Raw genomic sequence first — 26,426 nt, forward strand, 5'->3', positions numbered from 1 at the left:
ACACGTTATTCTGTGGACTGTGCATATGGCCGATTTAAGCCTTGGACAGAGCAGTCTAAGGGAAAAAAGTAGCAGGCACAATTTTCCTCCATGTATCGGAAGGCCCTCGCCCATTCAGGTCTGTGGGTCCGTGAAAAAAATTCTTACCGCACTCAGATTTTCATGGACTGACAGAAAGGAGAAAGTGGAAAAAAAAAAATTTCACTCAGTATTCTGCTGGTGCAGTCACTGTGTACATACATTACTGATCCTGAGTTACATCCTGTATTATACCCCAGAGCTGCACTCACTATTCTGCTGGTGCAGTCACTGTGTACATATATTACTGATCCTGAGTTACATCCTGTATTATACTCCAGAGCTGCACTCACTATTCTGCTGGTGCAGTCACTGTGTACATATATTACATTACTCATCCTGTATTATACCCCAGAGCTGCACTCACTATTCTGCTGGTGCAGTCACTGTGTACATACATTACTGATCCGGAGTTACATCCTGTATTATACTCCAGAGCTGCACTCACTATTCTGCTGGTGCAGTCACTGTGTACATACATTGCATTACTGATCCTCAGTTACCCCCTGTATTATACCCCAGAGCTGCACTCCCTATTCTGCTGGTGCAGTCACTGTGTGCATACATTACTGATCCTGTACTGATCCTGAGTTACATCCTGTATTATACCCCAGAGCTGCACTCACTATTCTGCTGGTGCAGTCACTGTGTACACACATTACTTATCTTGTACAGTCTATATTATACACTGACAGTTCAGGTGGGTTCGGAGCTGTAATATTCCTGGAATTTTTGCTTTTACCCCAAACTCTATACAGTCATCTGACGCAGTGGAAACTAGAGGCCTCCATACCCATTAGATTAACATCGTCCCAACCCATTGATTTCCGATGGCTGATCCTTTTGTTTTCCGCGACTTAAGCCACAGCTTCCAATAACCCCCAAAAGAATTGTGAATTCAGCTCTGAAGTATATTAACAGATTGTAACTAACGCACTTTAAATATGTAATGTTTCAATGTTCCTGTTGCCAATATCTACATATAAAACATTCTATCCATGTGTCTCCTGACTATTACGCAAGTGATATTTCCCAGGATGTCCACAGATGTGCTCCGGCCAATAAAACTCCATTGTGTAAACCCCGTACACGAGACCAATGTCAGCTGAACTCGTCAACATTGATTGGTTCTGTCCACAGTATAAAAGCTATGGGGGCCACAATCTGATTATTATCAGGGGTGGAAAAGGGTCCCAGTGACCGGTCTCAGACTGCTGATCCTTTTGTTCTCCCCGAGAGAAGCCTTTGGACCGCTACTTGGCAGGTACAATGTTATGTATATGTGTATGTATGAGGTTGCTCAAGGATGGTCCGAAAATCACGGTACAGCCACAAACCATAAAATGCGATTGTGTGAATCCAGCCCAAAATAAATAAATATATATATATATATATATATATATATATATATATATATATATATATATATATATATATATATATATATATATATATATATATATATATATATTTTTTAGGTTGGTGATCAATTGAGGCACAGATACCAATTTGTCATCAGTGTCTTCAACTGTTTTAGGAAAGTTCCCAAAAGTACTGCAAAAATTATGAGGACCGCCTTACCTATGTATTATTGGTGCGAAACAATAGGGTATTACAAACAAGAGGACTACACAGAATGTGATACCATCTTAAAAAAAAAAAAAAAAAAGAAAAAAATAAATAAAATTTTATATATATATATCCTAAATAATAATACATATATTATAATATGTCTAAAATAATATATACACACAAAAAAGTTTCTATCTAGTTTTCCTACATTATATATAAAGACTCCATATTATGAATATTTTTTTTTTAAATATTTTAAATTTCAGTATTTTAACAAACACGCTACTAAAACAATAGACTGTGGCACTTGTGCTGCTCTGGTGGAAACGTCGTGTACATTGCTAACAATTTATTGTATTTTTTTGACATTTTGGATTTAGGTCTACATAACAGTCAAAGCACGGACAAAAGGCTCCTTCTTGCAATTTTTAAATATGACTTAAAAACAAACAAATCTGTACATAACCTGATTTTTTTTTTCTTCAAGCCCTTAAAATGACTCTCCCTAAGATTTTAAACCTCATGAAGTTTAGTTCTTATTTAAAAAACAAACAAAAAAAAAAAACAAAAAAAAAAAAACCTACTTGATTTTAATGTGAATTACAAAAGGACATTGCTTTTTTTTTGAATGACTAAAGAAGGAAAAGGAAATAAATAAAATAAAAATTAAACGAACGTTCTAAATGGAAAATATTAAGGATACAGACTAGAAAGGGAACAAAAACACATTAAAATATTTTAAAGAAAACAGATAAAAAAAAAAACTTAAGGGAATACTGACTTAGCCTAAAAACAAAAACACACCACCGCAAAAAAAAAAAAAAAAAAACAACCCACCCCATTGGGCATATTTACACACAGCCAGTTTGTTGCGGAAAATTCTGCAACTTTTTCTATTTATCTAAATAGGACCCAAAAAAGAATCCTATTCATATGAATGGGGCTTATTTTCAGTAGGTGACATTTTTGCACATTTTAACTTTTTTTTTTTATTTGGTTTTTATTTTCGTATCCCTTAAGAGAGATACAAAGAAAAAAAAATGTTGGAAAAATAATCCATGGGCTCATTTTCTTAGGACTTTAGTCAAGACGAGATTACAAGTGACCAGTAGAATACTCCAAGTAAAACATTAAAACAGACGTGTAAATAGTTACACCGACGGCCGACTTAATCATATAATTCTATAAAAAAAAAAAAAAAAAAAACACAAAAAAAACCCCACACACAAAAAAAAAAAAATAAAAAATAAAAAAAAAAATAAAAAAAATCGGCCTTCAGCCTCCAGATTCTTTACAGTTCAGCGGGGCCTGAACACAGGCCGCACCGCAGGGTCCATGATCTGGAAGATCAACGTTGCTTCGGAAGTCTTTGTAGAACCGAAGAACCAATATGTCACCACCACGGTCAGGATGGTTTATGGGGAAGGGTCTCCACTTCCGCTGCATTTACTAGTCCTCTATTCTTCGGCTCGATCTATGTCCTCCCTTTGAAAGTGTTCATGCAAGTATAAGATCCAGAAAACCTGTGGATTTCTTCAAGTGCCGACTGGGGAAGAATGCTGCAGAAAACACAAGATAAACACAGTGTATCATGTCTGGAGGAGAAGAAAGGACGAGGAACTGAAGCTACCTGTGGCTTCATGTCTGCAAAAGGGGAAGGAAATGCTACTGGTCTTACTGCTGACGGGAAGAAGAGGACGAGGACACGCCATGATGAAAGAGGCTTTCGCAAGAACTTAAGAAAATGCAATCAAGGGGGGAGAAAACAGAAAGGATCCATCAAAAATTACCTTCAAAAGACATTAAAACTTTCTTTTATACTTAAAAATCATTGTTAGTGGCTGCAGAACGAGTGAACTGAGAATCTGACAGCGAGCTCATTCTTATGGGAGAGTTTGTAACACTGTATTAGTCTAGGTCTTCCTTCTCCTGAGCTCTTTCTCAGCTCATTTAGGAGCGCAAAGTTCAACTTAACTTTTAGGTGAATGAACAACAAGGTCCAGATCACCGTCCTCCGTTTATTTACCTGCCAGGGGGACACGGATCTAGAGTGAGCTGGCTAAATAAACAAATATTTATGTAGTTCATCCAGCTCAGCTTTAAAACTTACAGCTTTATTTAGGACCTGAAGGTAAAACCCCCAATTTCAATTTACTGGCAGATATATAAAATTGGCATTAATGTTCTAAATAAAGCTGCAAGAGTTAACCTGAATTGGCGGTGAGATGGATGAAATGGAATAATATCTGTCGATGTTCTTGTAGTCATAAATTATCTAGGAATTACTTAGAAATTGGCCGATTTCATATAGTAAGAAGTCACTGAAGGGTTTTCAGTTAACTCATTCTGCAGCCAGCAATAAGCTCATGGCAGCGGAATTATGATGGTAAAATGGAGACATAACACAGGACTGAGTAGTGATGGCATTTGCCGACATTGCCTCCTCTTCCAGGCTTTTTATACACTAAACTCTTAAGGTACCGTCATACTGAACGATATCGCTAGCGATCCGTGACTTTGCAGCGTCCTGGCTAGCGATATCGTTGAGTTTGATAGGCAGCAGCGATCAGGATCCTGCTGTGACATCGTTGGTCAGAGCAGAAAGTCCAGAAACTTTATTTCGTCGCTGGACTCCCGCAGACATCGCTGAATTGGCGTGTGTGACGCAGATTCAGCGTTGTCTTCACTGGTAACCAGGGTAAACATCAAGTTACTAAGCGCAGGGCTGCGCTTAGTAACCCGATGTTTACCCTGGTTACCAGCGTAAACGTAAAAAAAACCAAACACTACATACTTACATTCCGGCGTCTGTTCCCCGGCGCTCTGCTTCCCTGCACTGTCAGCGCTGGCTGGAAAGCAGAGCACAGCGGTGACGTCACCACTCTGCTTTCCGGCTGGCGCTCACAGTCAGTGCAGAGAAGCACAGCGCCGGGGGACAGACAGCGGAATGTAAGTATGTAGTGTTTTTTTTTTTTTTACGTTTACGCTGGTAACCAGGGTAAACATCGGGTTACTAAGCGCGGCCCTGCGCTTAGTAACCCGATGTTTACCCTGGTTACCAGGGGACTTCGCATAGTTGGTCGCTGGAGAGCTGTCTGTGTGACAGCTCTCCAGCGACCACACAGCGACGCTGCAGCAATCGGCATCGTTGTTTAGATCGCTGCAGCGTCGCTAAATGTGACGGTACCTTTAGAGATCCATCATCATCTTCATATGAGAGGAGTAGTCTCCTTACCTTTTTAAGATGACAAGCAGGTGCATGGTCCAGGGGAGCAGTAACAAGGCGTGATTCTTCTGCACGGCTTCCACCGTCCTCTTTGCTACAGTTTCTGGCTTTAAAGGAGGAAATAAATTTGGAAACCTGGAAAAAAAATAAAAAATGTAATTTAATTTATTCATCTCTTTTGTGTCTCTAACATCAAGGTGTCAGCTGCTCCCAAAGCCAAGGAGAACGTTGGTACGAAACGGTGAAGCCACTAAAGTAGATACAACATGTACGGTAATCTTCACAAACCTGACTCTCATTCCTTGAAACATCTCGGTGTTCGTATGAAAGGGTAATACTGTTGTGGCGTTGACTCCCGGGCAGTCTAGAAGTCCCAAGGTCAGGCTTTCCATAAAGGCAAAGGAGGAGGCTTTAGAAGTGCAGTAGTCAATGGCACCGGGGATTGCCGATAAGGCCAGCACAGAGTTTATACAGACAATGTGTCCATTCTGCAATTCCAACATACGCGGCAGAAAAGCCTTAGTAGTCTGCAACGAGACAAAAACATCGGTGTAAGATCAGGTTATACACAGTGGGCACACGGATATTGCAGGCAAGCTTAGAGATGGGGCAAAATTTGCGACCTGGGTGCAAAACCCGGACGCCTCACTAATCTACAGACATGAATCAGTAGAGCCCCATATTCATCCAAGCTGAAATGTTGGGATCATAGAGTCTTGGATATGTCTTAAGGGTGCTCAATTTCTATTGGGTGCTAAACTGTACCAGGGTGAGTAACTTGATGCAACTGCTGGAAAGTGAACAATTTTGGTGATGGATGTAAACCAATTTTTAATTGGTGGAGCACTGAAAGAAATCGGTTCTTTGATCTTTACACTTTACAGTGTTCCTCCTACTCTAAGAATAGACACAAAGTTGGGTCCATTTTCAGCCATTTTTAAGGCTAAGTAGTCATCAAACTTGTACACAAGCATACACACCGATCAGTCTTCCCTCTCCTCCCTCCTTTCCAGGCTTGAAACTCCTTTATATCTTTCCCTTTGCTGGCATAGGGGTCTGACTATGCGAGTAATACTAGAAAAGTACTCCAATGCTTAAATGGACAACCTGCATGGTTTTTTTTAAGGGTGTGTGCAATAGTTCGGTAAGGGAAGGGTTTTAATAACAGGTGATGAAAAAAATAACTCACCCAAAACTGTCCTAAAGTGTTTATGTGTTGGGACTTAAGAAGAGCATCGTCATCGCTGTCCATTAGGCTCTTCCCATGAACCACTGCAGCATTATTTACTAGAATGGTGACATCGCCAACCTAAAAGAAAAAAAAAAAAAAGTGTATAAAATACAGATCAATAGAATATATCATTGCATGGGATAAACAAAGTCAAATTCCATACACTGGGAAGAGTAATAAACAGTGGTCAAGCTCGAAGCTCATGGGCTCCAATGTAAAATCTCAAACATGGCCCCCAACCATCACAGGTCTATGTAACGTTTCACGGACCCCCACTATGGTTACACCCTTAGTGATATATCAATAGGGTAGAGCAGCAGGTAATATCCCATTCCGGGCTGCCCCTGTTTGCACAGTGGTCTTGGCTGCGGCCTTCCTAGATATAAGATTTGGCAAAATTCGAGTTTGCATGGATTTTTCCAGGAAATTCTATTTCGAATTTAGTGCCCCTTATTGTACTCTGGGGTCTCTGCAGACATCAGAGCATAATAAATAGAATATGCAAAAAAAAAAAAAAATAAGAGAAATCCTTATACTCGCCTCATCGCTCACATCTCCGGCCTCTCCGCTCCTCCGTCACCTATCCAGTCCTCAACGCATCTTGACTCAAATTTCCCAGGTCTCTCACGTTTGGTCCGAGCAGGTCTTATATGGTTTTGTGCAAGCGCGCCCCAAGGGTCATGGTGTAAAATGTGCGCCTTGACCTTATGAGTGCATGCACCAATCGCCCTCAGGCCTAATCAAACCCGGAAGCCAAAGTCTATGGAAATTCAAAGCGAGACTGGAGAGGTGATGGGTGAGGAGCAGATGGGCCGGAGGAGAGTGTAAGGATTTGTTTAACATTTTGATGACCTTTTAGGTGTAGAGAAATTACGTCTAATCTTTTGCCGAATCCACACAGAAGTGAATTACAAAAATTTTTTGTTTGCAAATTTTGGCAAATGCGGAATTTTGTGAAATTCGAGTAGCATTCAATTCCACTCAAATGTATTTGCTCATTTTTAGGTCTTACCTTTTCCCTGACTGCTTTTGCTTGTTGGTAAACTTCTTCTCTGTTGCCAACATCGCAAATAAAATAATGGCATTCGGTCCCCATCTGCTTAATTTCTTCAGCAGTTTCCTTGAGGCATTTTTCAGTTCTTCCCCATAAAATTATCTGCAAAGATAAAAACAACAACAAATCATTAATTATATATTTCAAGAATTACATCTCAATTTTGTACAGGGACTTCACTATAATAAAGGACTTATGCTAAGAACTATGTCTCAGATTCAGCTCAGTTTGTGTATAGAATTTGTAATTATATATATATATATATATATATATATATATATATATATATATACACACATACACATATATTCCCTTTCCTATACTATAGCATAACTATGGAGAATTGCCCAGAAGACGTCACACACAGCATATAAAGAGAAAGTTACTGAAAGTCGCAAAACATTCCGAGAATCTACTACTTATCTAGAAATAAACTTCAACACCGAGTTTTTCACAATTTGAAAGGAACCGTCAAGAATACGCTGATCGCTCAGGGTCCTAGTAGGAGAACCAGTGGTGCGAGGGTGGGAATCTGGATCTTTCCAATAGTAGACGTTACCATTAATATGGACATTCACCTTGGCCAAAAGGGAAGAACCGGTAGTTATTAGAAGAGGGAAGGGGAACGGTTGTCTTGCTTGACCACCAAGTCGCACAATTCCTTATTTTGCAGGGCAAGAAACCTGGGCTCTCCAGGTCGGAATATAAAGTGACATACAAAAGATGTAGAATTTTAATATGAGCTCAACTCTGGTGAAGGCCGTGCATGTTATTTCATAGCCCTCTTTACATCACCCAGATATTTCTACTTATGGCATCATACTTGACCGAAAATGTACCATGTCCTTATACGTTGGGTCTTGAAACTGTAGCTCAATAGTTGCCCAGATTTTGAAATATTTGGTGGAAGCTGCAGTTTGGAGACCACTGGTCTACTAGAAGGGTGATCAGATCAATGTGTGGATTGTTCCAGGTCAGCAGGATGTAAGACGTGATGGAAGTTAGTGGCCCCATAAAGTAATGGCCAAATTGCTCCATGTTGAGTTGCACTTTGATCCTGCTCCTGGCCAAAAGCAAAGCGCAAGATGATCAAAGTCTGTTTACTGTGACTATGTAAATTTCTGATGATCTACTTCAGACAAGTGGGTCTATTAGTGCCTGATTGTGGCCATAAAAACAAGGGATGGTCTCAGTAGACATCGTACTGCATGCAAATTCTGCAGAAAATGCTGAGTAATTGGAATAGTAAAACAATGCACAAAGCAGATACGGAGACTCCACCGATAAACAATATCTTAATAAATCTTATCACTCTGTTACAGCCATCTGTAGTCTCTTGTCATAAATTCAGCAAAAATTCTGTTTACTGTTTCCAGAAAACACAGTGCCACAGGTTGGGCATTGGGAGCCTCCACATGGCTCCATACAGGGACGCTCACATACTCACTGCCCCTACCGCATGGCATGTCCCTTGGCTTGCTTTCTGTGTCTCCAAGTTCCCAGTGGCGCACCTAGTGCCTGCGCTGCCTTGTTCTTAACAGGGCCAGAGCGCACATGCAAGATGGCTCCCAGCCAATAGCTGAGAGGCATCCTGTATAAAAGGCACCCTCTCCAATAGGAAGCTGACAGAGCAACATTGAGTCATTAGTGAGTGAACTGTGCTACTAGTGAGTTGTTAGGTCTCCTGGTCCTTGGGTGGCCAGTCCTGAACCTGTAGTCCCTGGTCATTGCGTAACCGGTTTCAGGGTTCAGGCACTGTTCTGAATCAGTATCAGAGACCCATGTGTCTGAACGTGGGCCTATCCGAGTATCCGTACTGTCATATCAGTCTCTGAATCAGCCTGAGGATGTGGAACCTAGTAACCTGAACGGAGTACGAGTCCGTATCTGTATCCCTGACCCTTGGGGTCAGCAGCTGCAGTATCGGGGACTGCCTATGAGTGGTGCCTGGTGGCTACATGCAGCTCAGACCTGACTCACCCATCAGGAGCTCCAGTGAGCACCAGGTAGCCGCTTAGCTACACCCCTCCTAGGTAAGCCCGGCCAGTGGCACAGTGGGTCCACGAAAAACGTGCCACCTACGTGCATAACAACTTGCAATACCAAGATAACCCACGGACAGTCTGATAGAAAGCTGCCATGTTTTTCTAATCCTGTATAACCCACTGTAAAATGACCTACAACTTGGAGCTAGAAGGTCAATGGAGTTCACATGCCCTTCACTTCTCATAAAAAGAATAAAATGACGGAAAAATAAATCCATGTGTCCAAACACTCATCAGCACAAATCGCCCCCCTCCGCCCTCCCGAATCTGATCATATCCGCCTCGTTCATGCAATACATGAAGGTCACCATGTCTTCATTATAACTACCAGATGTTTTCTAACATTTAGGGCAAAAGTTCACTGTCTGTATTGCTCCAGGATTAAAAAGGAACAAAGACTTTTTCGGTTTACACCACCACAATGGATGACCTCATAAAAATTAACAATACACCGGTCACCTACAGAACAGACTCGTTAGGTAATAAAGATTTCATTACAGTTGACAGGAAATGTGATTTTATTGGAAAGAGATTGAAAAAAAAAAAAAAGTCAATTTCATAAAATAAAAAGTTTTGCACACTTTAGAAAAGTTCATGGACAGATATTGTCCCCTGTCCTGGACTGGTTCCAGACACTCTTGGATTACCTCCTTACTGAATGAGACACTCTTCTTTCAAATAACTACTGACCAGAAAATTTTGTAGGGCAGTAGGTGAGGCGGCAAATCCCTGTAGAGTCAGGACTGCCCTGAAAAAGCATTCTGCCCTGATGTTACCCCTCACTGACCCCAGTGGGCCCCGACAGCCCTCCAAGCAGGTGGAATGTACTAGTATTATTCCAAAAACGGAACAATGTAAGCCACCTGATAACTGGACACGAGTCAATGGCAATGATCCTAGAGACCACCTGAAACTATCCCTCCCACATAAAAAAAAAAAAAAAAAATCTATTCAATTACTACAAATTACTCTGGACGATACTGAGATTTGGGAACATTTTATAGAATGGTGAATGGCCCATATTATCTGTACATCTTTACATGGGGTCACCTGAGAAGGTATTGTTGAAGATTGAACTTCCCTGAGTAGCTCTATCTATTGAGAGGAGAGTCACGTCAGACATACAGGATGATTTATTTCAATTTTGGAATTATTTCAAATTTTTGAGATGTACAATGTACTCGTCAAAAACACAAGCCTGAGCATTTTTATAAATGAAGGATGATGCCATTTCAAGATACATCATGAGGTTAGAATCTAATTTCACTGCTAACATAGTGAAGGGCATGGCCGGACGGGGTGCAGAGGTTTCAATGGTATTGGGGGTACTGGTGCCTGTGAGACCCAAAGGAAATTCTGCCAAATAAGACTACAATATTCAACTGGTGTCCATAATAGGCACAAGAACAGAGGAGATTCACAGTAGTTAAATATTGATACCACCAGGATCAGGACATATTGGTGGATGGAAAAGTGTTATCAAGAATTTTACCACTTATTATTTTTACATATAAAAGTTTCCCTAAACGTATGAGAACATTGTACAATCTAGATATTTTAGCTTCACAAATCGATTTTGCCTCCTAGTAAGCAGCTCGGAGGACAACCATGTTTTGTCTGGTCTACAAGTCATCTCCGGCTTCCGTCTGAGTGTCAAGTACAGGAAGCTTGTTAACATAGGAAACTATTTTATCTTATCCTGTCTATCCAGACTACAGTTTTAGGAAAATAAGAGTTGGGAATGGCATAATTTAGCGCTGAAAGAGAGGTCTGTAATGCGCTAAGCTTTGACATTGAGCAGACCACAGACGTCCTTATTGCTCCATGTAGAAGCCCAATATTGAGGGAATTGCAGAATGTAGAATAGAATATATCTGTTGGCTTAAAGAACTCTCCATTATATTGAATGTTAAACCGGACATACACATTAGATAGGTGTCGGAAAAACAATGTTTTGGCCGATCATTCAACCAACAGCAATCTCAGCTGACTCTTCCATACACGAGAGCGTTTACTCATCCAAGCAACATATTCTCGAAAAGAAAACGGTCAAAAGACTTCTCTGGGACAACAGAACGATGAGCAGTCCGAAAATGGACAAACAAGTTCCACATCTGCCAACAAATCAGTCGGTCTGTAGCTCCATACACTGCCGAGAACAGTGACGATTTGTGTAATAAAATATATATAAATAAGGTCACCCGATGAGAAAGCGTTATGCTCGGTCAATGGGCGATCGGCAGACGGTTTACACTGTAAGACTATCGAGAAAAGAGCTTTTCTGGGAACAATTCATGATAATCTTTCAGTGGAAATGCAGCTTTAGACTGAGGGTTGAACAACAATTTCACAAACGAATTACGAGTCTATAGTATAAAACAATTGTCTGAAAGTTTTATCAATTGTTCATTACAAACCCTCAGAAAAAAAATTAGGTTTCCAATACGTTTGATAACAAGAAACTTCAACAGAACTCTGATGAATGACATTTGTAAATTGGTCATATGAGGCCTAGTGGACCCTCGTTAGTTACAAAAGTGTCATGGCATCACCAGTGCCAATTTTAGCATTGAATAACCATTTTTTTAAAAAGGACCCCTATATATTAGATAAACTTTATTTTCTTTAACCAAGTTCAACATGAATCAGAAGAGATGTGTATGGCCTTCTTTATGCAAAAGTTTGGGAATTAATTTTTTTTTGCTGTTCAAACATGCATGTATGTACGGTATGTATGTATGTATGTAAGTATCTATCAAATCTTAGTCTCTTTAACACTAATTTACGGTATTTAACATTTTATTGTTCATAAGGAACAATTTTGTCATAGTCGTCTTTCTTGCAAAATTCAACTTTTAGATAACCTTTTATTGGTCTCTTGGCATGGATAAATGCATTTCCATCAGGGTTGACAAAGAAGCAAATGCAAAGATTTAAATGCTAACGACCACTAATCTGCTAACACTTTACAATTAGTTTTAAACCTAAAAACTAATCACTCTCTCCATTGTTATCCAAATACAGTATTGTGGAGGGGAGGAGGCCGCCTCTGACCGGTCCTGAATATGCACAACTGTAGATTAAGCCTCACATTCCCATTCTTTTGTAGAATTATTAAAACAAGGGAGGGCGTGGGTAAGTAGTTTGCAAAAAAAAAAAAAAAGGTCAAGTAGGAGTCAATTTTTGCAATCCTATTAACACCGGGTCAGGGTCATGGAAAGTGCAGCCTCCCTACAGCAGCACTGGGCTTAAAAACTTATCCTGCAAAACCAAAGCATTGGAGAGGTAAAGTTACATCCACCAGTTGTCTGATGGTATTAGTCCGGCATTGGGAAATTCAGCTTTTATACTACATTTTTACATCTAGGGCAGTATATTTTTTAATCATAGAAAAGGCAATATGAAGAGATGGAACAATGCTAAAAACTGGGCCGGTCCAGTAAAAAAAAATAAAAAAAAAGCCTTATGGCGGAGAAAGGTGCAGTCATAATACTTGAAAAGTCTAATTTATTTACTTTACTTATACAATAGGCTCCATTATATTCCGCAATGCATTGCAGTCGCAATCTTCACTGTCCCCAATGGGGATCACAATCTATTTCTATTTTTGGAGTGTGGGATGTAAAAGGAGAATGCGGAGGAAACCCACGTAAACACGGGGAGAACATACAAACACCTTGTAGATGTTTTCCGTCCTGGGATTTGAACCCAGGACCCCAGCGCTGTAAGGAAGCAGCGTTACTCAATACTGCAGAATGGTAGGCATCATTTTTAGACGATACCCACTGTTAGGGGCGAAACGATCAAGGTTGCAGAGGTTGGGATTGGGCCAGTGCGGGAGGAGGTCCCGCCGATGCCAGCACCTGGATATGAGTCCTCGGACACACATTTAGGTGAAATGCATTGGGGTGCAAGGGACTTGCCAGATTCCAGCACTGCAATACACACTGCCAGCCAATCAGAGGCCTGCAGCAAACACTGGCTTGCCTGTGACCAGCAGCGTATTGCAGTGACGTTATGTGTTACGGTGCCCGTCTGCCAAAGTCAACGGCCGGCTATAGAGGAGTGGAGAAAACTAAGATCAGTAGTTGAATGACGGACATTATTACTGGAAGGGGCCTGGGATAAGGAACATTATACCAGGAAGGGGCACAGGATGGAGGGCATTATACTACAAATGGGCCCAGGATGGGGGACATTATTACTCGAAGAGACCCTGGATGGAGGACAATATTAAATAAAGGACCCGAGACTGGGGACATTACTACATGATGGGGGCATGTCTTTGTAGCCTCTAGAACTCTATTAGGGCCCATACATCTAACCAACTTGCAGGTGCGGGTCCAGATCCAAATTTTGCGTCAGGGCCTCTAGTTATGCCACCGCCCATTAACCAAATGTCTAGTGCATTATTTAATACGTCAATCCTCAGTCCACTTTTCCTCAAGAGGACAAACAATATTTGCAATATTAGTGGGGGTGGGGGAGTGCGAAACTTTCAGATGGGCTTTGTTACTGCTCATTTATTGTAAATCCATATAAAACTGCAGTAAAATAATATGCAATAAAAGAAAATGAGAAACGGAAGAGTATAAAATTGCCAATTATGAGGCTGGGTGAGTCGGGCCGGTGCCAGCCATTGACTGTAGGAGATCTGGTGTCGCTACCTTGTCCTTGTCTGGCAGAGCTGGGACAGGCATAGTCATTGCTAAGTATTGGAGGCCATCATTGCTGCGCTTCCTCCGAGTGGTAAACAAGTGTAGTGACGTCATTAAGAGTTGGCTGACCCGCCGATGAACCCTGGGCTGTAAATGAGAAGGTGCCAACTCTCCTTCTCCTGCTATACGCAGGCTCACCCAGGGGCTAAAGTGTCACTAACCAAACCACAAGAGTTTCACAAAAAAAAAAAAATCTGAAGACAATGGAAACTGTATAAGCCTTTGATGCTCCTGCACTTTTATAGTCTCATCATTTCATCTGTTTTGCGCACATGGGTACTTGACACAGGATATGTTTTTGGGGAAGTCATAAAAACTAGTGGGAATGACACGCTGAGTTCCTGAAAAGTGGCCGTTGGGTGTTAAAGGAAGCAAAAAAACAAGATAATACATGAAGTTAGCCAAGCTGTGGCTGGAAAAGGAAAAAAAAAAAGTTACTATGGACAGCTGATAAAGAAAACCCCCAAACATTGTAAAATTAATACCGGAAGCTCTAGGAATGGTCAATAGAGGTGAAGGAGTAGGACCTTAGGTTGCTTCTTCCCTTACCTCTGTGACCTATACTTGCCCTTTCAGAATACCAATAGGGATGATGTTAAGTGTACAATTAGGTTTCTCTGGAGCCAAAAATCAGTTAAATATTAATTCTTTACATTTAACTAACCAAAATAGATAACTGAAGGAAGTCAACACCACCCACCACTGACCTAGACCTCATCTTCATTGGTATAGGCTTGGTGAAACTCTTGTTACCCAAGCTGCCAAGAAAATACCAACTAAAATTTCAATAACTAAGTAAAATTTAGACTATATTATAAAGATGAGAGAACTGTAAATCAATCATCCACATTTATTGTAGGTCATTGTAGAGAAGGCGGGAAAAAAAAAAACACAACAGAAGCAAAATAATGTGTTTGTTCTGGAAAAGAAAGAACATCCAAGTTTGGAAGCCAAGTCTTCTTAAAACTACATGGAAAAATGGAGAACATATCTTCATAAAAGAGGTCGTCTAAATCCCTTTATCACAACTTAGAATATAAATGTAATCTGTGATTAATAAAACCAGGACACTAAATAATTAGACCCAGCCATGAGCTGTTCCTTTCATCTTCCTCTTGGGAAATTAAGATTGCCTCTAATTCGAGAGGGCTTCTTTAGACTCTGGAGAACTGGAATAATCATTCCTGGAATCGCTCTACAAAATTCGATTACACAAATGATCGAATGAGCACTGTACAAATTGTGGCCTACAGCTAAAAGCTTTCAACATCTCTTCATACCAACAGCTCAAAAAGCTTAGTGTATTATTTTAATATCCAAGGACTTATCTCAAAGATCATATTATGGGGGCTTTTCATATCTTCGCTTATGTCATTTAGCAATGTTACATTGGCTGGGTTCTGCGAACCCTCTGATGTCAGACAATGGGCTAGTACTGCTCTGCCAGATGTCCTTGGAGGCAAATTGGAGTTTCTGTGCCTTAAGATTGCCAGTTGGCAAGGTAGATCAGATAATGTAATGGCAGGAACTCCTTGAGCTTGGGGACCCTTGGCGATGGCAGGAACAAAAATTGAAGTCAAGGATGTAGAAGACCCCTTCAGTTATAAGATTGAAGGGGGGGGGGGGAAGGTGCTTAAAGCAATTTACTCAAGAATTTAATAAAAGTCATATGCCAATGAATAAGGGTTCATGTCCAACTTGACCAAAACTTATAAATATTTTTGATTCTGTACATGTCAACTTATCTGATGGTTTATTGTCAAAAGCACCAATATTCCAGGGTCTATCCAATCAGGGTAATGTTAATATGGAGTAGACACTGAAGACGCCACTTTTCTTGGCAGGCATAATGATGGAAATCTAATCCTTCCCAATCTAGGTACCACTTTGGCAACAGCTGTTGGATGAAGGTCTGGAAATCCAACTAAAATGGAGTGGTCCGTGGCTAGCTGCACATTGCATTCATATGCTTAAGGCACAACATTCACATGAAACAAAATGTGGTCTAATCCAGACATATTGGTGGGATCGGCCAACAGCATAATGCACATTGGGGGCTTCCCAACTCTTCCCCAAATCCCAAGTGATGATGTGGTTGAGAGATGGAGCCAGCATGGTAGATTCCCATAAACAGATTCTTTTGCTCTTCAAAAGATAAAAGGAGTCCGTCAGTGGCACTTTTATAGAAGACACAGGAGTGCTTGGCTTAGCCAAATTTTGTCTGCTAGGTCTCGGGAGAGAACGGTGTTGTGGTGGTGGTGAAGGGGGGGTGGGGGGTAAGCATTAATTCAACGAAAATGGAGTTGGACAACAATTTATATTTCAAGGTATGCTGTAAGGTCTGGTCAGTTTACACAATGCCCCTTCCCAACTGGTCAAAATGGCTCAATACTCCAAGAGGTTATAACAGGCGGAGACAGGGAACTGGATTCTGTATAAGAGACAGATGAGACAACATCAAAGCCTGTTAGGGTTCAAGGCTTCTTTTATAAAACAGTCCATCAACTCTTCAAATAAGATAAGAAGGTAATCTTTGGGTCTCCCCAGCCTAACAAAATCCTCCAAGCTTTTGAAGTCCTTTGATCCTAGAGCGGCTGGGTGATAACTTTTAAAAGGTGAGGTAAAGACACAGAAACTGGCCACATGTGCACATAGTAAAACCAACGGGATGACAAATTGCAGGTATACGTTGTGTTACTCAAGCATCCAATATATTCGTTAAATATGTATTGGCTTTTTACTTGAGAAAACCCATCTACAAACAATAGAAGTCAGTGGGGTCCATTTTACTGTAAACTGAAGGCTAAAGTCTTCTAGAAACCAATCTGAAGAGTTCATGCCCAATAACAATGACCCATTTACAAAAAAGTCAAGGCGAAACTATGGCGTGTATTGTGGAGAGGCCATTACTATGGATTCTTCATTACCTATTCCAGCCTTTCTTTGCCATACTGAAAGAAAGTCACCCACCCACTGACTTTTGTACAATGGAAGCAATCCTCCTGTGCTCTCACAGGCCAAAACAAAGAAATTAGCATCTGAAAAGGTGTAGACTTAAAAATAAAAAGGAATTAAACTTTTCAAAACCAGTTTAAGGAACAAAAAAAAAAAAACAGGGGTGAAACTCCCACCTCAGCAGGGTCCCCATATATTCTGGTCACATATGCAGGTTTCCCCAACCTGCAAAACAGCCCTCAAGCAAAATTTACAGAGAGGGTCCAAATACTAAAAAATAATAAAATATGATACAAGTTACTCCAGAACAGTGAAGAAATAATTTTGATGTTATGGGGCCTTGTTGTAGAAGGCCAAAGGTTATAATTGAGGCAAAGGCAAAATTAAGTAGCAAATTACATAAATCGGACTTCAAACTCAAAGAAAACCAAGGTCACAAATCCACGTTGATGTGATCTAGCGCTGTCCGGCACAGCTCGCTCCACGTCATCTTACCCACTGGCATTTAGAAAGCCATTTCATGACTAACACCCATAATGGTATTTTTATAGACAAATTGCCTGGCTTCAGCACTTGATAATTCCATCTCAATGTACTGTGAAAAAAAAAAAAAATCAATAGGATCCATAAATCAGTGGAGAGCTGGAAGCTCCTGTCCTGGGCGGAATGAATTGCAGTCTACTGGATCACAGTCAGACGTGGAGGTCTTAAATCTTTGACAGAAAGGAATATTCTTTTCCCGTAGAAGGAGACGGACAGAGGGTGGCGGTGGGGGAAATGCGTCTCATCCTCGTTATCTTAAATTGAGGACAATTATCTGCAATTCCCCGACTATTTGCCGTGTAATAGGAGCACAAGGACAAGAAAGGAAGTTAGGAAAATGTTCAACAACCTCAAGGCCTCGAGGGGGAACGTTCACGAAACGTTATGTCAGTAACAATTATTGATGACCATAGGAAGAAAATAGTGTCGGGAGGAAACGAAGGGTAGAAATTGTAAACCGGGGGTCTGCGTTTGTCAAATACCATTCACTAATGATGTGCTGTCCTGAGAAAGGTGAAAAATGTTACCGGTTTCCAAGTAACTCAATTCTCAGGTCATTGCTCCTTCACCTCTGTTGACCTAGGGGTTTTTTTTTTGGCCAAAACTGGAACCAAGAAGGAAAAGACTTTTTCAATGTAATTTTTTTCATTTATTTATTTTTTTACAGTGCATACGAATGGGAAAAAGTTTAAAGTTATCTTGCAACTGAAATAGCAACAGGCTTGGACTGGCCCACAGGAGAATCTTTGGTGGGCCGCTGTGCAGGAGTGGCCACCACCCTCGTATAGGAGCAGTACTTGGCACTATACATGAATGACTATGTACAGACAGAGGCGGCATCTTATTCATTTATCAACCTATCTGGTTCATTGTTATATACATTTGTGATTGAGGCCTCCAGTGTATGAGATGGCTGTCAGCTGAATGATCGGCCAAAGCATGGTTCAGCCGACAGCCATCGAATGTGTATGGAGGACTTACGTTCTGTCTAATAATTCAATTCCAATGTTAATGACTATCTGTAAATGGGGTCAAACCTAAAAACAACTTATTTTTTTACAGTCTTTGAGTTTCGTAAGGAAGTCTCCATTCATATCAATAGCTGGGTTCTACCAGCGGCTCCTGGTCAGACTGGTTTCTCTACACTTTTTAGATAAGGGTGCCTCAAGAGCCCGTTTGGTGCCCCTGTAGTCGACCGAGCCTGGGTGCTCGCCTCCAGCAGGCGTGTACGCTTGATTATGCGTGGCAGAGCACATGATTGCTCTGCCAGTTCCATTATAGTCTATGGGCTGGTCGGTGTCTACGTTTGAATCCTGTTTTCTGACACATGACTAGGGCAGCACGGTGGCTCAGTGGTTAGCACCGCAGCCTTGCAGCGCTGGAGTCCTGGGTTCTAAACCCACCTTGGACAACATCTGCAAGGAGTTTGTATGTTCTCTCCGTGTTTGCGTGGGTTTCCTCCGGGTACTCCGGTTTCCTCCCACATTCCAAAGACATACTGATAGGGAATTTAGATTGTGAGCCCCATTGGGGACAGCGATGATAATGTGTGCAAACTGTAAAGCGCTATATAAAAATAAAGATTATTATTTATTCCCTCATCTGAGTGAATTGGGGCGATTACGCCAACGACCCTGTGATCAGAATCTGATCCAATTCTTTTGGATGAGAGAATCAGTTCTTAGGTCACCAGCTACCTCTACAGTAGCAAGTTTCATAGGAAAGTAGTGCAGTGCTTACAAACCCTTTGCTGTAGAGCTTGTAAGTGCTGCACTGAAGCTAGCTAGATCTCTGGTCAGCTTCATTGCCCCTGTGCGGTTTCGACACTGCACAGGCAAAGTTACCTTTGCTCGCAGACAGAGCAGAACCGAGGTGTTACCATGCTGTCAATCATGAGAAACACACCACCCACCAGCAAACCAGGAGTCAGAGGAGCAGTCCGCTCCTGAGGATGGAAGAAGAGACTAACCCTTTTAGATGTGACAAAATATGGTCCAGAAGAATCAGGAGAGCACAAATTCTCAGGGGCCAATTTCACCCATCAGTAAAGTCTTGAAGCGTGAGAAACCAGGAGTAAACGGAATCAAAGACTGGACATTCTTTTCTGCTCACTTTCTAAAACTGAACATGGACAAAACAGAATTCATCATCTTTCCCCCATCTCACTCTACCCCTCCACCAGACCTATCCATCAATGCCAATGGCTGCTCCTTTTCCCCAGTCCCACATGCCCGGTGCCTTAGGGTGATCAACTCTGCCCTCTCTTTCGAGCCACATATCCAAGCCCTTGCCTCCTCCTGCTGTCTCAAACTCAAAAATATTTCCCGGATCCGAGCATTCCTTGTCCGCGACACCACAAAAACACTAGTGCACGACCTTATCATCTCCCGCCTTGACTACTGCAACCTCCTACTCTCTGACCTCCCCTCTAGCACTCTGACACCACTCCAATCCATCCTAAACTGTTTCCCGACTAATCTACCTCTCTCTCTGCTATTCCCCAGCTTCTCCCCTATGCCAAGCTCTTCACTGGCTTCCTATCGCCCAGAGTCTCCAGTTCAAAACCCTCACAATGACATACAAAGCCATCCACAACCTGTCTCCTCCTTACATCTGTGACATGGTCTCCCAGTACTTATCTACACGCAACCTCCGATCCTCTCAAGATCTCCTTCTCTACTCCTCTCTCATCTCTTCTTCCCACAACCGCATCCAAGACTTCTCCCGTGCTTCCCCCATACTCTGGAACGCTGTACCCCAACACATCAGACTCTTACCTTCCATAGAAACCTTCAAAAAGAACCTGAAGACTCACCTTTTCCGACAAGCCTACACCCTGCAGTGATCCTCAACCTACTGAACTGCCGCACAACCAGCTCTACCCTCTCCTAGTGTTTCATCACCCATCCCCTGCAGACTTTGAGCCCTCGCGGGCAGGGTCCTCCCTCCTTATGTACCCGTGTGCCTTGTTATTTGCTCATGTGGGCAGGGTCCTCCCTCCTTATGTACCCGTGTGCCTTGTTATTTGCTCATGTTTAATATATTTGTCTATATTTGCCCCGTATTCACATGTAAAGCGCCATGGAATAAATGGCGCTACAAAAATGTATAATAAAATCACAACTCCATGTTGATTTTGACATTGTTGGATTCACACCCAAGATGTCGGTGCAATAAGTCAACAAGGCTTAACCAGAGAGTCAACTTGTATGTCAAATGTCATAGGCTTTTACCATTTCTCTTTATAATCCCAGGTTAAAGAGGACTTTATTTTTTAGTCCCTGTACAATCCTTCAAGGTGGGGGCAGGCTCCATGTGTTCACCAGCTTAAAATAACTTCGTGGCTGTGAAGACAGACTGTTCACAACTCACTAAGAAAAGTACATTTACGAGGATGACAGGTTAGCTTTCACACATGGAAAGTTAAAAATGCAGTTAAAAATGACACTCGGTCCCGGAGACGAGACAGCGACGTGCTGCGGCTACAGAACACTTGAAGCCGTATGCTACAATTCATTAGCCAGGGAAGAAAATCTCAATGGATTCTCGAGATCACAAGAACCAAGTTTCAAATAATTGCCTCCACATGCGGTTGACTTGAACAATGCCCCTTTATGCCAGCGTGAAGTTCTTGGGAGCGCAGTTCCCTACATGAGAAACGAGAGGCGTGCTGGTCCATAAAACATGTTTCAGGTCACTCTCCTGGAAAACCGAGGGGAACGTCCCGAGATTTAGAACCCAAGAGTCCTTTATTTACAGCGTCGGTGAACTTTTTGGCCATCTAGTTGACCTGGGAAATACTGTTTTTTTGGGTAGCGTTCTCTTGGCCCACAAACAAGAAAATGAGAAGTTCTTACATTGAGGGGCCAGTTCAGAGGTTCCAAAAAAGAAGCCGGTCACCTGCACTATCGGTTTTGTGTACGGTGACCCCCAACTCACCCCCATAGGAGAGGTATGTTGCTTTTTTAACACCCCAAATCCTTTGTTCCTTGGGAAGATAAACAGCTGCCAAAGGAAGGCTGAGTCTTCCTGCATACAAATTCAATTAAGCCTGCATGTTTACCGGACAGCTCTTGCATGTATATGGGGGCACCTTAATGTCTCCACCCACCATAGACATTTTCATATCAGCAGGTCCTATCAAGACTGTCTGATATCTACTGTACGGTCATTTTTAGCACTGTGCTACATACAAACATGAGCCACACCATACCCACAAGTGAAGTCATGAGCCTTTTTGGGAAGAAAAGGCTCATGATGACATTGCTGCGGCACCAGACAGCTGATCAGCCGATGCGCTCCATGTATCCGGGACCCCTCTGCAGCATATTTGACAAGCGCTATAGCTTGCCGAACAAGCAGGGACCCGATCAAATTCGCTCATCTCTAGAGAACAGCAGTTTATCTTCCATGATGTAACATGGCAACTTTACTTAGTCTACACCAGTGTTCCCCCAACTCAAGAGTTATCAGCCAAAAACAGGTCATGCGTTTAGGATTTCCTTAGTATTGCACAGGTGATAATTCCATCACATGCACAGGCAATAATTCCATCACCTGGACAATACTAAGGAAACCCTCACACCTCCCGTAGAAGCAGAGCGAAACGCGCGTCGGGGCAGATGGACGTCCGGGAACCCCCACCTATTGGTATGTTCTAGCCGATGTTATTACTTAGGGGTTTATATCCTTGTACCTATGTTTATTTGTGTAGGACTAATCGAGACAGATTTGGGGCATTGTTTTTGTATACGTATTAGAGTGCACTGCTTTTTGGTGGCCAAAAAAAATGTATTTATAGCAATACCCTGTCCTATTAGTATACTTATTGTTGGTATGCATGTCTCATGATTTGATCACAAACAGCATATTCGGCTATATTACATCTGTGGTTTAGTTTGTGGGCTACCCCAGGACATTGCAGTCCCTCATTTGGTTTAATCTAGCACCTTTTTTTGTATCATGCTTTTATGTTTGTATCAATAAAACAATATCGTTTTATGTCATAAAAGTATCTAGGTTTGAGACTCTTATTTTCATGTAGAGAATCTCATGGTGTGAATTACAATACTAAGGAAAGCCTGAGCACATGTGTAAGATGGAAGTCTTGCCCGTGTTCCACTTTGAAGACATGTATTGTTATAATGCATTTGAACGTGTGATGTGTATAGTGAGATACATTATTAGAAATAGAGTCGTAGTCTGCCCAGCAGCAGGTAGTTAACAGGGACAGTTAGGATTTAGAATTGGGACAAGCCCATAGTGGGAGGGGTTAGACTGAAGGGACAGAGACCATTCCCTGTCAGGAAGTCAGAGAGGGTCCAGTGTGCACCAGAAGCAGACCTAAGGTGTGACTAGTTATCAGCCTGCACGTGGTACCACTACTGACTTGCTGGAGGGCCCTCCAGATGTGTCCGATACCGGCTCCCTGGGATTTCGGCTCTGCTCTATCCTGCCAACTACACCAAGCGTAATGTGGCATGGAGTGGTAGCCATAGACGAAGTACTCAATGAGCAACACGGGCAGGACTTCCATCTTCATCTTGCATCTCCATGATCTCTTGAGGACTGGAATTTGGGGGGGAAAACTGCTCTAGACGCTTACATGGATGAGTCCTAAAGCCCTAAACCAAAATGGAAGAACTCTACAGTGCAGCGGAGAACTGCCCTCCTGTAACATACACTCATGTAGACCATGGTAAACCGACAATTAGGAAATAATAATACAAGATCTTATAAAGTATCAGAAATGCTCCAGGTATAAGAAGAAATGATAATTTAGGAAATTCACAGGGGTATGACAGGGGCTCCAGTAGGGGGTACATAAGGGAATTGATAGGCAAACAGTTTGTGCTACATTGTAACATATTGAACTATGTGGTACAAAGAAAGTAAATATTTACAAAAATTACCAAACAAACCCCTGAGTGACATCACCTACAGACAGAAGGTCCCACTAGAGATGCCAAGAGCTGGCGTGCTGCCAGGGCACCGAGCGCTGACATTGTAAAGTAGCTTCTGAAGCTCATAAACCAGACATGATCTAAACACCGCGCACCGACCACTCGAGTCACCGCTCGTGACGTCCAGGAGGAGAAGGAGGAGGACAACCATATGGCGCACACTCAACACGTGCCAGTTATTAATGAAACCACCGCTCATAAAGGTGAACACTTCTTCCTCTTTATTAATAATCGGTGAAAGGAATAAGCCACGTGGCCTCCTTCACGTTAAGCGCTTCAGGTCATACTCGAGCTACAAAAGTCAAGAGGACCAGAAACGCGCCAGTGGAACTCCAGTTTACACATTTTTAATAAAGAGGAAAAAGTTTTAACCTTCACGACGCAGATTTTTTTTTTTTTACTCCTATATAATCTGCTCCAAAAAAAACAAACAAAAAATAAAACACACTTTGGGTCCCAAGAATCTATGCACCCCCCTTTGGGAGTCCTACATGCCGTCTGAACCTTGGAGTTCCACATTAGAAATGGAAGCTGTATCAGTTCTTTACACATCAAAAAAGTTTTACAAAAACATCAGAGCTTGTTGGGAGTTGTAGTATTCCTACTGGGAAGAGTCTAGACTCTAGAGTATAGGCCACGAGTCTGTGCCCCAACTACAACTACCAACATGGTGGGACCACTCCAAGAGGTTTGGTCTCCTAACCTAACAGATCACCAAGTGTTATAGGGCATCAGGGTCTGGAGCGGTGCGCTACAACCTACAGTCATCAATGTTCTTAAAACAACTACTCCCAGCATGCAGCTACGTCCGTTGATTGAGGTTATGATTAAGGTCTCAGAATACTTTTTAGGCCAGACATTAAAGTTTCATTAATGTTCTATTTACAGTTGATCATTTTCACATATGATGCTCTACCATCATCTACACCCTACAAAATGTTCCCCCGAGTACTGACGTATAAAGGACATCCTATTTTGTTATGGCAACACTTGGTATACCTGGCATCTAGAATACTTGCCCTGCCTTTATGGCCGGGCACAGAGTAAAGCACTGTACCAGGAGGTCTTCCCTACAGGAACACCACAATGAATGAACGAACGAATGATGGAAGGAGGCCACAGAACGTTGTATCTTTTTAAATAGCAGGTTCTCCGCTCTGCCAAGATGTCACGTTCCGCCCAGATCTATTTCTGGAGCGGATCATGAGGTTGAACCACCTGACTGCAACAAGCCAGAGGTTCACTGAGAAATCTAACATTTGGGTCTAGAGATCACATCATGTCCTCAATGTGGACCTTGTCCTCTGTCCCTTTCACAACAACCTGCAAACCAAACACAGTCACAAGGTCAGGACTCAACGTGGCTCAGAGCGGAGCTATAATGTGCCCTGCGGACTCTGTAGTTTGGGGCATTTCCAAATGACCTCAGCCCACAGCCACCTCCTGCCCAAACCTGGACGCCACATAAGACAGGCAAGGAAGGTGCAAGTGATCTCAGACCTCCTGGCTCCTCAACTACCCGAGTATACACACAACACACTCAGGAACAAAGTAACCCGCAGGCTGCCAGACAAGCCTGCCCACCCTGGTACCTGGTCAATGGTCGTCAGTCAAGGGATCAGGAAGTCTACAAAGAAGCAGGTCAACTGCTAGGAGGCAAATTATGCCATAGGTGACCAGTGCAGGGAGATAGATATAGATATATAGATATAGATATATATATTATATATACACACATATACACATTTCTGTTTATATACTTTTTTGCTTTATAAATATACAATACATTTCGATATGTATACATACATAGCACCACATAGTTTAATATATATATATATATATATAGATAGATAGATAGATATGAAAAAGTATGAATATATAATGACTTTTTTTTTATAAAGAAAAAAAAATTATATATATATATATATATATATATATATATATATATATATATATATATATATATATATATATATATATATATATATATACACACACACACACTGTGGGCAGGGGCCGCTGTGTAACTGATGCCAGGCATGGTGCCCCTGTGTCATACATGGGCATTATACAGTGTGCTCCTGTCTGCCCTAGTAGCAGGTTATGCCAATGCCAGTCTGGGCAGGCATCGATACACCAGTAGGTTAATACTCAGATGTGCCAGCCCGGGTGCGCACAGCCATGCCAGCCTCTCCTGAGCGCGGCTTACAGGTGGGCACCACTTACCTTCTTAGCGCCTTGCTTGGCGAACTCCTTGGCCAGGTGCCTGCCGATGCCCCGGCCCCCGCCGGTGATGAGCACGGTGTCGCCCCGCAGGTCTCTCGGCCGGGTGGGCACCAGCAGGCAGACGGCGGCTCTGACCACACACAGGACCATCTGCACCGGCAGCAGCAGCAGCTTGCCCAGACACCTCCACTCCATGCCGATGCCTCCTCCGTGCCAGTCCGCGGCAAACTTTACCATCCACTTGTGCGAGTGGCCCCCAGTCAGCTGTGCCACCTCCAGCGCGGTGACAGCGGCAGTGCCCGGCTCCTGTGTGCCGCCCGGCCCCGCGGGTCACTGTCCTGGCTGCGGCTCACACGGGGCTGCAGCAGCGGCGGCTTTTATACCCCATTAAGCCTGATTGACGGATGAAGTGTCGGGGATGTCTCACTACTGTGGGGAGCGCGGCTGCGGCTGGAGTGTGTCCCCTCCCCCACGAGCACAACACGGGAGACACACACTCCTTCCTCTGCTCTCCACCCTCCCTCAGGGCTGTCTGCATGAAGCGACTTGTGGAGCCACGTTACCTCAGCCGGGACTGTGAGGAGGTGGCAGAGCCGAGCCTGGGCAGAGAGGGAAACATCACCTGGGTGACAGCCAGGGTCACTGGGAAAGCTGGGGGACAGCCACGGTCACTGGGAAAGCTGGATGACAGCCACGGTCACTGGGAAAGCTGGGGGACAGCCACGGTCACTGGGAAAGCTGGGGGACAGCCACGGTCACTGGGAAAGCTGGGGGACAGCCAGGGTCACTGGGAAAGCTGGGGGACAGCCACGGTC

The 26,426-nt window shown here is 42.6% G+C and overlaps 1 protein-coding gene across 1 annotated transcript; it reads right to left on the bottom strand.

The window, feature by feature from the left end:
• Nucleotides 1-1,984: 1,984 nt before the first annotated feature.
• Nucleotides 1,985-26,149, bottom strand: DHRS3 (dehydrogenase/reductase 3). Its single transcript, XM_069742813.1, has 6 exons — nt 25,612-26,149; nt 7,120-7,263; nt 6,066-6,185; nt 5,165-5,403; nt 4,886-5,011; nt 1,985-3,209 (listed from the first exon to the last, which is right to left on the bottom strand). The coding sequence occupies exons 1-6, from the start codon at nt 25,846-25,848 to the stop codon at nt 3,125-3,127; spliced, it is 951 nt and encodes a 316-aa protein (XP_069598914.1). The 5' UTR covers nt 25,849-26,149; the 3' UTR covers nt 1,985-3,124.
• Between the last annotated feature and the right edge of the window lie 277 nt (nt 26,150-26,426).

The sequence above is a fragment of the Ranitomeya imitator genome, chromosome 10 (genome assembly GCF_032444005.1).
Source record: "Ranitomeya imitator isolate aRanImi1 chromosome 10, aRanImi1.pri, whole genome shotgun sequence".
Taxonomy (NCBI): Eukaryota; Metazoa; Chordata; class Amphibia; order Anura; family Dendrobatidae; genus Ranitomeya; species Ranitomeya imitator.

What these genes read in the sequence shown, in the direction of transcription:
- DHRS3 (XM_069742813.1), bottom strand. Translation starts at nt 25,848, where the DNA reads ATGGTAAAGTTTGCCGCGGACTGGCACGGAGGAGGCATCGGCATGGAG. An exon ending in CCAAGCAAGGCGCTAAGAAG is followed by an intron (nt 7,264 to 25,611) that starts GTAAGTGGTGCC and finishes TTATCTTTGCAG; the next exon opens with ATAATTTTATGGGGAAGAAC. An exon ending in ACACTTTAGGACAGTTTTGG is followed by an intron (nt 5,404 to 6,065) that starts GTGAGTTATTTT and finishes GTCTCGTTGCAG; the next exon opens with ACTACTAAGGCTTTTCTGCC.